The 12440-nt window shown below is 36.5% G+C and overlaps 2 protein-coding genes across 2 annotated transcripts; both read left to right on the forward strand.

Annotated features, from left to right (window-relative positions):
- Positions 1-996: 996 nt before the first annotated feature.
- On the forward strand, positions 997-2859 carry LOC113235148. The gene is made up of 2 exons (XM_026470744.1): positions 997-1114; positions 2124-2859. The coding sequence occupies exons 1-2, from the start codon at positions 1073-1075 to the stop codon at positions 2727-2729; spliced, it is 648 nt and encodes a 215-aa protein (XP_026326529.1). The 5' UTR covers positions 997-1072; the 3' UTR covers positions 2730-2859.
- A 3976-nt stretch (positions 2860-6835) lies between these two features.
- Positions 6836-7893, forward strand: LOC113235149. Its single transcript, XM_026470746.1, has 2 exons — positions 6836-6960; positions 7184-7893. The coding sequence occupies exons 1-2, from the start codon at positions 6928-6930 to the stop codon at positions 7766-7768; spliced, it is 618 nt and encodes a 205-aa protein (XP_026326531.1). The 5' UTR covers positions 6836-6927; the 3' UTR covers positions 7769-7893.
- The last annotated feature ends 4547 nt before the right edge of the window (positions 7894-12440 follow it).

Consider the following 12440-nt stretch of genomic DNA (forward strand, 5'->3'; position numbering starts at 1 on the left):
TGGGTATGAGTAAAGCTGTACAAGTACAAGTAAATAGACCGTTATGGCTTGATGATAAATGACATCAAACTTTAAATATGCGTCAGTTTTTTTATGTTCTGTTAAAACTCTCTGATTAAAAAAATTTGCAGCAACAGGTCCGTTTTCAGTAATTTAAAATAAATTAATTAATTTGCCACATTTTTTTCAAAAGAAAAAAGGAGTTGAAATATACTTTAATAAAATTTTCGAAAGAATCAGAAGTCCGATTTTTTAAACAAGAAATTGGAAATACTTTAATAAAATTTCCTATTGTTTTACTATAGTACCGGCACGCTATGATGGCCGTTTTGACAGATTACATCAATGAGGTCAAATCTCAATTCATTATCCAAAAAAATGTAATCAAATGCGAGTCGCATCTATACGTTTTTAGATTTATAGCTAGCAAGGGGTAGCTGATTAAAAAAATATAATAAAACGAATATAAAATAGGTAGTAATCATTCGAAACTGCTCGGTTTTGCATTGAGCTTTGACGCGAGTTTGCCGGAGATAGAAGTTGTGCTGGAAAACGAGCCTATAAGTTACGATCGCATAAGATTTCATTTATAAAAATTTCGAATTTGGAAAAACAAATGCCGAGTTGTGTTTTATAATTATACATTCCATACATTTTCCTGCACGTCACTGTTGACAACAATGTACATCAATTAGCTCCTGTAACGTAGTTATGAATTAATATGAAACTTGATGAGCGGACAAACGTCAAAACGGCCATCATAGCGTGCCGGTACTATAATCAAGAAATAAACAAGGGTTCAGTTTTTACCACTTTCACTTGAAACCCTAGAAATAAACCGTTCTATATTTGACCTCTAGCAAACAGTTTACCGCAACAGAGAATATGTCACGTAAACAAAAAGGTAATAAATAACATACGCGGCTGGTACATCAAACAAACTTACTCCGTACCATGTTTTAATGAGGCAAATAACCTAATCTAGGTGAATGAAGGCACACGTACGAACATCTTTTTATTATAGTTTTGGGTATAAAAGTCAGTGCGGTCAGACTTAACCATATTCTAGCAGATGGCAAGAATGGAGAACAAATATTGCGTCGGATTTGTTCTGGTAAGTTGCTTTATTTTGGATTGTATAAAGTTTCTTATAAATCCCAAGTGACGGGACGAACAAGTCGTGCGCCTGATGGTAAGCTACACGCCTGTCCATGACAGTTGCGGTGCCACTCAGAGCTTTAAATCGCAAAGATCTGAGGGACATTGCCACCGCGGCCGTCACCCTGAGACATAAGTTGACAAGTCCCATGTGCCTGTAATTTCACCAGTACTCTTACCCTCAAAACTGGAACACAGTAATGCTGACATTACTTGGCAGCAGAAATATATAAGGTGTAGTACTTCCCCTTTTTTTTGTCGCTGGGAAATGCGTTACGCATACCGCTCGGCTCGGGGGAACATCGAGAGGTTATGTGGGACTCCTGGCGGTAGTCCCGTATACCCACTAAAACCTAGCGGTTAACTCCACCGCCATAGAGACGACCCAGGATCCGCTTGCGCATACTACTGAGACGTTTCGGCGGATGGTTCACCCGCAGTACTTCCCTGGGCGAACTCTTTCACAAGGAGGTCTACTGCTACTAAACATGTTCTTGTTACGAAGCCTAATGGTTAATCTAAAGCCTCTCAAGCAGAACGTGTATTCCAACCCGGCTTGCATTTCTGAGTTGTTCGGAATTTATGAGCGTGACCATGAGCTTATCGGTGAAGGAAAAGATCGTGAGGAAACCTGCACACGCCTGAAAAGCAATTGAATAGGTAACCCAGATTCGATAATAAGGTATCACAAACTCGAATTTATTTTTTCGGAAATAACGTTTGTTCGAATTTTCATTACCTCGAAAACCGAATTATAACGAAACCGTTGTTCTTTCAGGATATGTTGGATGTTTATCGCAAAGACACGATTAGGTTCGGTTAGGTTAAGTTAGGTTTAAAAGAAAAAACATTTTCCTCTCAAAGTTACTTTCGAGGTTATGAAAATTCCCCTGTGGTCTGAGCCCAGCAGTGACACATATCATAGGCTAACTATCACGTATCATAATAAGTTGTTTCTCTTGCAGCTTCTGTGCCTTATGTGGCAAGTGCAAGCCGAGGTAAACTGCACAAGGACAGGCGCCGGCCGATTTACTGACGGTACGGATGCTACTTGCAAGAACTACACTCTTTGCATCTTCAACTCGGTCACAAATACCTATATATCTTATAACTACACGTGTCCTACTTCATCGTTATTCAATCCTGCTACAGCCCAATGTTCAAATGATTACATATGTAATGCGACTAACAATACAACTAGCAGCTCAGTGTGTACAGAAGAAGGGTTCGTAGCAGATCCAACATCTACTAATTGCACTGGTTATATGCTATGTGTGAATGTTGACGGGGTTCTCCAAGAGATACCGGACACTTGTCCAGATTCCTCTTTCTACGATCCGGAAACAACTTTGTGCGTAAATGATTATAATTGTACCATACCGGATTTCACTTGTACCGCTGAAGGGAGATTCGCGAACACGACCGACACGACTTGCAAGACTTACTATATGTGTGTACTTTTAAGTACGAACAATACTTATGTAGAATATCGATACACGTGCCCGTCTACTTCAGTTTTCAACCCTACGGCTAAAATTTGTACAACAAGTTACAATTGTCCGACCGCCTGAGTTTTTCCTGTTTACTCAGCATTTGTTTATCTACGGATTTATTACGAGATAATATTATGATGTTTTACTACCATGGTTTCAATTACTTTGTTATAATTATTATTAATACAAAGATCCAACATAAAGAAAACTTCCTTCGATCTGACAGCTTTACCAACTGAGGTACAGATCGAGTCAGCAGACCTTACCAATTTCTCTATGCGTTTGTTATAGATCTTTGGTTTCTGGTTTTAACGGCTTTTTTGACGTAGCGCCACCTGTGAGAAATGTATGAAATTTTATTTTCACTCAACCAGCTACCTTTACAGTTACTGAAGGTTGACAAAAGATGTCGCTTTATGAATGTAATATTGGTTTTTATTAAATATTGTGATGTTTTACTACCATGATATTAATAATTAAAACGTGAACCTCATAACCTCCATTAATGTGAACTTTAGAGTAGGCACAAAAACAGAATTACTAGAAATAACTATACGACATTCAATGAGTGTACTTCTATTTTATAGCTAAAAGAAGGTTCACAAATCATATTTTAATTTTAATTGTCCGATGTTGAGCTTGAAAACAAAAAAAGGGTCGTCCAAAAAAGGAGTAACGAGGATTTCAAATTTAACTGACGATAGTATAGTTTGTTATAGTTATTAATACGTGAGGCGCACCAGGACTTTCCGGAATGAATAAGAAAAAAATACTATAAATGGTCAGTGTAAAGTATAATGGTCATGGTCAATGAATTTATTGTTTCTCAAAATATTCTCCGTTAGCGTTAATGCACTTTTTCATACGAATGAACCAATTTTGAAAACATTTATGGCACTCCTCCGTGACAATATCTGAAACATATTTTTCATCATCTTCGACAGTCTCTTCAGGTGATGAAAATCGTTGAACGCGTAACGGGTTCTTAATTTTTGGAAACAAATAAAAGTCATAAGGTACCAGGTCGGGACTGTACGCGGGATGGCTCATAAGGTCAACGTTGTTCACCTTCAAAAACTCATTTGTCAGTCCAGCCGTGTGAGAACTGGCATTATCGTGGTGCAAGATGATACGGCGTTTACGGCTATTTTTACGGAGTTTGTCAATAACTTGCGGCAAACAAATGGACGTGTACCAATCACTATTTACGGTGCAACGATTCTCCAAAGCAACAGTAGCCACGTGTCCAGTTTATAATAATCCGCTTAGATGCACTTTGCCCGCGCGCCACTTTGGATGGTTTCGGCTCATCTCGAAAGACCCATACGCTCGATTGCTACTTTGTTTTAGGATAGTAACTATAAATCCATGTTTCGTCACCTGTTACTATGTCCCACACCAAATTTGACGCTCCTTTGTTGAATCTGGTAACCATAGCATTGCACTAAGTGACGCGATCCGTTTTTTGAGCCTCAGTCAAATTGTGTGGGATCCACTGACAGCACAGGTTTTTCACACACAAATGTTTGTGTAGTATTGATTGTATTTGACTCATGCGTATGCCCGAATCACATGGTATGTCACATGCCTGTCTGTTTTGACCATACGGCGCACAGCATCGACGTTTTTGTTGTTCACAGCAGTGGACGGGCGACCATCACGAAATTCGTCACTGAGATTCACACGACCGCGTTTGAATTTTGCAAACCAGCTATAAATAGTCGTCTTGCATGGTGCTTCATTGCTAAAAGCAGTTTGAAGTCGAGGGAAGCTTCGCTGAGCTGTTAAATTACACTTAAAGTCGTAGAAAATTATACTACGAAAATTTTCACGAGTTAAATCCGTGGTGATGTAGACAACTAATTTCTAAAATGACGCCACAACGTAAAAACAAGTGACAGTCAGATGATACAAACTGTATTCTGCAGCCAATAAGTTCCATTTTCAAATGTTGTAATTACTTTTTAAATGTTGTTTATGTTAGTTTTAGTTCCGGAAACTTCTATTGCACCTTATGTGCAAAGATCGAACATGAATAAAAGTTCCATCGATCTGACACGACATGAACTTGAGTCTGTATGCCAATCTAGGGCAACCGCTCCTAGCAATCGAGCTATCGAGTCAGCAGACCTTATAGATTTCTCTATACGTTTGTTAAGGGTTTTTGTTTATGGTTTTAACGGCTTTTTGCCGTCACCCTTGAGAAATTCATTGAAAGATTTTCTACACTCAACTAGGTAACTTTACATCTACCAGAGGTTGACAAAAGATGACGCGTTATGAATTGTAATATTTTTTTGAATATTTTATTTTATTGAATATTATGATGTTTTATTGTCATGATATCAATTTGATGTTTTGTTACCTCTATGTGAACCTGTGAGAAAGCTATGAAATTATTATACAGTGAGTTGATTTGGATTCTCGCTATATGTATTTAAGAAGTTAATAATAGAAATAATGCTAAATCATCTAAAAATATTTAAAAAAATATTCTGTTAAATATTCTGGCTTATTGTATCTAGTAAAGTTTTGCAAAATTGTCCCCAGTGTATTCACCGCGGAGGACAGTGACTCCGCCACTCGCTTCACCGAGCGATACGTAATCTTTCTCAATCGCTTATTTAACTATTTTTTAAATTATGTTTACGTATGCATGTATACACTGTTATAATTTACTAATTATTTACATTAGTTAGAAAAGATGACTGAAAAATGATTTTTGGTAACTTAGATTTAGTATTATTTGATTTTTATTTCGGGACTTAATCATATATAAAACTTTTATTTTACTTTATTTACCTCCACGTTTCGGACATATTGCAACGTACATGGTCTCGAAGGGACTGAAGAGGCGGGTGTCAGCATCTTCTAAAATAAAATATGTGAAATATGTTTAATACATGTTTTATAAATAAAATAAAATATGTTTTATACGTGATTAAGTTCCGAATTAAAAATCAAATAATGTGTAAAAATCGTGAAAGTTTAAATCAAAGTATTAGATTTGTGTGGCAGCCACTGTACCAGAGCCAGCCACAGATATGCAGAGTTTCGTTTCAACTTAGTATATTCTTCACAACAGAAAAAGCAGAAAGAAACCAGAAACTATTTTTACGCGCATTTCTTCGACACTCGTAATCTGCATAAACTAAACGTTTCACATCATGCCATAAGAACGCATTTGATGGTAATGCAAGATCTGGTGAACATTCTAGCGGTTTTTTTTTGCACTAACTCTTGTTTACATACCAAACCACGTTGCATTTCGTGAAAAACTAGAACGTATGCGCGATGTCAGCGGAACGTAGACGCAATACGCAAGGTCGACTGATGATCTACCAATCTCGCGCTCGATACGATACTGCCCCCGTCCCCACCCGTACCCTACCACCAAATAGATCTAAAATGCATATTTTCTGCGCATAGGTCATTGTTCAAATGGTTACCGGTACCTATAGCACGTGTAGTGCAAGTCAATGACCTTTGGATCAAGCATGGTTACCGCAATTAAATAAGAATTTAGGAAATCTTTGTTCGACTTATGTTTTTAGTGACTTGGGTTCAGTTTCGGTTATAGAATGACCTCTGTAAATATGGCAGAATGCAAAGATCTGAGGGGCACAGCTACTGCGCTCGTCGCTCTGTGATATAAGTTGACAAGTCCCGTGTGCCTGTAATTGCACCAGCACCCTTACCCTTCAAAACTGTAACACAAGTAATGTTGACATTACTGCTTGGTGGCCGAAATAGATAAGGTGGCAGTACTTTCCTTTTTTTTAACGCCAGGAATATCCTCATGGATATCCCCCGCCCGGTGGAGGCGAATTGATTGACCCGACTGCCGCCGAACCCCATCTCGCTTTTCGGGGAGAGTTCTTGTCTCCCCCTCAGCAATCTGGAGAGGCCGCCATCTCGGGTCTACCAGTAACGAGTGACAGACTTGGCAGTACTTCCCTGGAAAAACTCTTTCACAAGGAGCTCTACTGCTACTCGAAGTAGTAAAAATAATTTATTTATTTACATGAATTACTTATTTCCTTGTAATGCTGATAAAGTTTCTTGTTATCGGTTTTCCTTATTTGTATATTATAATGAAATACAATATCTCGTACGTACTTTAGGCTGTAACGATTACTATAATCATTAGTGTAATATTGATAAGCCAGAGAACAATGACAAATATAACAATAAAATATGCTGCAAATATTTCACCAAGTGTGGTATAAAATCAAGCAAGAACGAAGATGATTCTCATAATCTTGCACATTTTAATATGGAACACAAAATTATTGGCGTCTGGCTCATTGTAAGTTGGATTCCTATTGTTAAGAGTCAATAGATTAGCTTTCATTTTTATTTCAAGATCTACTAATAGATGTAGACTTTAAAAAACCAGATGTAAAAAATATTTCTTGCCTTTGTCTTATTAGTTATTAGCAGCGGCAATTTAGTCGAGTATTGTGTGCCCTTAATGTACTAATGTATTCATATTTTGTAGATTATATATTTTTTTATATAAATTTATACAGATATTAACAGCTTACGGGCCATGGCATGTGCACGCAGCGGTGGACTGCACTGCGACTGGAAGCGGCAGGTTCATTGATCCAGATGATTCGACCTGCACTAAGTTCAGCCTATGTCTGTACCTTCCTGGCAAATGTCAATACAAAGCCTTCGACTACACCTGCCCTACCTACACGATTTTCGATCCTGCTCTGACCGTCTGCACATCTGCCACGAACTTCGTGTGCAACAGTAAATGTCCTGGCGAAGGTATCTTCCCGGATCCAGACTCTACCGATTGTACCTCCTATCTAATATGCGTCGGAGATGGTAAAGGATTTGTAAACACTGTCGTAAAATGCCCTGAAAATACTCTGTTCAACCCTAGTACCACCGTTTGTGAGTTTGACTATATATGCCCAAAAAAGGTTAGTTGCAGTTCTAAAGGATACTTTGCTAATAAGAATGACAAGACTTGCCAGAGTTACTACTATTGCTCATTACTTGCCAATGGTGAATATGTTAGATACGATTACAAATGCCCTGGAATATGGAAATTCAGTCCAATATTCCGTGGTTGTACACCGCTTTACAATTGCCGTAACTAAAATCATAGTATAATAATAAGATTTAGTATAATATTAAGATAATTTTAGTAACAATAAAGCTCCTTTGAAAGAGTTCGTCCAGGGAAGTATTGCCACCTTACCTATTTCTGCCGCCAAGCAATGTGAGCATTATATACACATGAGACTTGTCAACTTACGTCTCCGAGTGACGGGCGCTGTGGCAGTGCCCCTCAGATCTTTGCTATTTAAAGCTCCGAGCGGCACTACAACTGTTATGGATAGACGTGTAGCTTTTGCCGTTACTCGATATTATAAAGCAAAGATTGATTATTTTCACATTTTCAAGCATATTGATTATTTTGTTAATAAATGTTACAAAATAATTGAAATAATATTTTATTACAATACCAAAGACAATCAAAAGCCTTTTCATGCAAGTAGATAGATTCAGTAAGGATGTACATTAGAGGATGAAAAATAATCTCAGTACAGAGTACTAAAAAGCCGACCTCAAAAGTAAGTGGAATTACGTCTATTTGCTAAGTTTTATTGAAATATCCCCTAGTTCGCCACTATGCAGGACTTGACACTGGAGATAATAAAAATCGGCTCTCACTACTCAAAGTATATTGAGAGAAAAACGCCTTGAATTGGAGAAATAGCAAAATCAACCATTAAAGTAATTGCTCCTAAATTAAACTTAGGCGCTATTTATAAAAATGAATCTTCATGCATGAACAGCCACCCTTCGAGGTGGACGATTCTCTTCAAAATGAAATGGGACCACTATGAAAGTACCCCCTTTCCAGCAAAAAAAGAATCATGAAAATCGGTTCACAAATACCGGAGTTATCGCGTAACATACATACAAAAAAAAAAAAGATCATACAGACGAATTGAGCACCTCCTCCTTTTTTGAAATGGGTTAACTCTCTCTCGGCAAACTTCGTGTTTCGGCTGTCGTCGGGTTTTATTCAGTTGCCCTTAGCCTTTGGTATAGACCGGACGCTTTCAGTCGACTTGGAAGTGTATAGAGTACCTACTACATTTTGCATTTATTATTCAATGGGAGGAAAGCTGCTAAATTCACAGGCACGACGGATAATTTACAGCGTGTACTTGTATTTTTTACAAGAAACCGATACGTTCAAGAAAAACGACAATGGTTATTTTCAAAAAGTCCAAAAATGTGGTTCTGTAGCTTGTAGTATTTCAATCGGAACAGGAAAGTATATTTTTAAAGAATATTATAAAAAAGATGAATCAGTTCCTTTTCCTCTAAATTTTTGTTAACTTGCTTATTGACACGAAGTAAATGTTATTAAAAATAGTTTTACAGCTCTATATAGTTCACACGGAAATAAAAACAAAACAACAATAAATTTAAAAATTCAAATTATTATACATTTTAAATGTAATAATTAATGGCCATGGAAATTAATATTCGTATTACATACAAATCTGATGATTGCCGAGGGACTTTGAGAAAATAGAAGCACTGTACATTTTCCACGTGCTTTTTTTAAGAAATAAAAATAAATTCCGAAAAATGTTTTTATTTAACCTTAAAATCACGTATTTATCAAACCGCCCTCGTAAGCACCTACTGGATGTAACTAAGGCTATTTTCGATATATCACGAGATATTATAATGAATACCTTATTTTTTCAAATGATATTTACAATGCGTAGGTAATATACAACTAAAATAATAGTACTGTAACAACCCTACGAGCGAAGTGAAGGTATTTACACGCAGAACATGCGAGAGTTGCCCTACTAGCTCTAATTATGCTATGCTAAAAAGGTGATTAAGGGTCGTATTCCAGAACTCTACTCAATACTCAAGTCAGGACTTGAGTATTGCAGTGAGCACTGAAAATCATACTCAAGTCCTTGTCATTAGGGTCGTATTTCCAGTGCTTGAAATCATACTCAAGTCTGCTCAAATCGTGACTTGAGCATTGAGTAGATTCTAGAATACGACTCTGAGAATCGTAGAAATAAAAAGTACTAGTTGGGAATGTTTTAATACGTATAATATATTAATTGTTACTAAATAATTACAACAATAAACAGTTTTATTTGACATTTGTAAACAATTAACACAAAACTACTAGGGCTTGCAATTCGGATGTCCGAATATTCGTTTTAGTCGAATATCCGTTAAATTTGGTATTCGAATTTGCATGAATCGGATAATCCGAATATTTCGAATAATACGTAAACCCTTTAAACCAAATTTCATTAGGTGTTTTAAAGATATATGTAGCAATACATGTATTATTTTATGTATATTGTTTTCAAAATACTTTTAGCATAGGTTTGTAATATTGTATTTCGTTTATTTTTAGTTACTGTATTGCAATTCGGATCGCATTCGCGTCGCGATCGTGTCGAACTGCCTGCCTGCATTTTACGGTCATGCAAGTTGGTCAGTTGTATTTCGAGCACAGTTTTACAAACCATACCAAACCATCTTTTAAAATATTTTTGAATACGTTCAGCAAGTTCTACGAAAATCGTTGTTTGTATTTATAATGGCGCATATAAACTGTATTGTGTACGGATGTAATTCGAAATCGAAACACTACAGGGATGTACAATTTCATAGAATTATTTGACTAAGTAGAATTTAAGTCACGGCCATTTTCATGTTTCCTCTATTATTTTATGATTAAACATATACATTACAACTACTGTAAAGATAAACCTTAATTTAAAAATCTTTCACTTCCTTTACAATTGGCAATTGGTATTACGTATTATTGTATAATATCAACTGGTTATTTTTAATTTTGTAATAACAAGAAGATTTTTAAAGATTGTAAAACAGATGTAGTAAATTTTTGTTTTATCCATTTTATTCGGATAAAAGATTCGAATTATCCGAATACCAAAAGTGGGCGAATATTGCAAGCCATATACATACATTTGCATCTTGTATGTGTACATAAAAACGTGATGGCGGAGTAGACACTAAAGAGATAGTACTTATGATGGGTATTACGAATAACCTTGATACTTAATTATACCTCTAGCCAGTCTATACCTAAGTCATGCATTGACATAAACGAAGTAGAAGAGAAATCATCGTAAAATTTAAAATAATTAGATGATACTTATGGCTGACTTGGACTCTGCCGTCATATTTATTAGTGACTATTGATTAATTGTTAATGAAGCTCTTTTACTTTTACTCTTTCATGGACAAGCGTATAATTTCTTCTTATATATAAGGATTTTTGACAGGTTTCTGATGATATCTCCTTCGTGGCCGCTGCAAAATGTTTTTCCTTTTAATCATTGATTTATCTTTCGACTTTCCTTCGATATTCGGATCTTGAGATTCACTGATTAAAACAGAAGCGAGATTTCTGGCCTTTAGAAGGTTAAAATCAAGGTTCGATCTACTTTCATAGTCGAACAACGAGAGGTCTTGGGTAGGCGAAGACGGTAATCCTGCATTTGTGATCACAGGTTTTTTAGTTTCATAATAATGTTTAAAGTAATTATCTCTAGCTTTATTAATATACGATGCTGATAATTTCACATTCGGTTTCCCCACATACCCATCATCCAGACCATCAGTAATTAGGGGATCTTTTACTGGATTAAAAAATACCGTCTTGTCAACTGGATCTTTCGGTTCGTATGCTTTAGAAGAGAAAGTCTCGAATTCGGAATCAGGGAAACTGGTGACCAAGTAACTAGAAGCGTTGATACGACGAACTTGATACGTTTTAACACTAATGCTAAACTTATGAAAATTGAGAAGTATATATTGCACAAATAAAATATGCCGTATAATCGAGGTAATCATTAAAAATTGTGAACTGTTCTATTCTCTTTGTGTCATATCGACATTTTGGAATGACTTCCGATTTGACAGTCACCTGACACTTTGACATTGTCTTCAGCTTCATTTATACAATTAGGTTGTTATATAAACAATTTAAAGTTTAAAGCAATGAACTTAGACATACAGTTTAAAGTGGAATAGGATAGTGCTATTGTGCCTTAATCGAAGATTAAAACGCGAAATTATACGAATCTCGAACTAAAATACCCGCTTTGGACCGTTTTAAGGAATCCCAAGTCAATCCAATCACGCCGCCTCACATTGCCTATCCTCTTTGTGGCGGCCATATTTACAGAAACATAATTAAACTTCATGTTTAGGCTGATGGCTTTGCCAAAGTCTTAATACATTAAAAAAAAAATTTGGCCATGTCGCCATCATAGATTTAGTATATTAATCATAGATTTAATATAATAAATCTATGGTCCCCGTAGTGAAGATTCGAAACTCAGTCAAAAGATCTTCAAAAGACTGAACTTCCAATCAATCTTCGTCGAGCAAAGAGACGAAACTGGTAAAGTTGCGTCATTTTAAGGAAAATGCCTTGGTGTTTAGTTAGAAAATGCATTCATTACCGTGTTAAAGTTCTTTTGTTATTATAATGTCAAATGGCGGGACGAACAAGTCATGCGCCTGATGGTAAGTTACAGACCTGTCAAACCAGGGGCAGTGCCACTCAGAGCTTTAAATTGCAAAGATCTGAGGGGCACTGCCACTGCGCCCGTCATCCTGAGACACAAGTTGACAAGTCCCATGTGCCTGTAATTTCACCAGCACCCTTACCCTTCAAAACCGGAACACAGTAATGCTGACATTAGGTACTGTTTGTCGGCAGAAATAGGTAAGGTG

Source organism: Hyposmocoma kahamanoa, unplaced genomic scaffold (genome assembly GCF_003589595.1).
Source record: "Hyposmocoma kahamanoa isolate Upper Pololo Valley unplaced genomic scaffold, ASM358959v1 87, whole genome shotgun sequence".
Taxonomy (NCBI): Eukaryota; Metazoa; Arthropoda; class Insecta; order Lepidoptera; family Cosmopterigidae; genus Hyposmocoma; species Hyposmocoma kahamanoa.

What these genes read in the sequence shown, in the direction of transcription:
- LOC113235148 (XM_026470744.1), top strand. Translation starts at nt 1,073, where the DNA reads ATGGCAAGAATGGAGAACAAATATTGCGTCGGATTTGTTCTG. An exon ending in ATTGCGTCGGATTTGTTCTG is followed by an intron (nt 1,115 to 2,123) that starts GTAAGTTGCTTT and finishes TTTCTCTTGCAG; the next exon opens with CTTCTGTGCCTTATGTGGCA.
- LOC113235149 (XM_026470746.1), top strand. Translation starts at nt 6,928, where the DNA reads ATGGAACACAAAATTATTGGCGTCTGGCTCATT. An exon ending in TTATTGGCGTCTGGCTCATT is followed by an intron (nt 6,961 to 7,183) that starts GTAAGTTGGATT and finishes AAATTTATACAG; the next exon opens with ATATTAACAGCTTACGGGCC.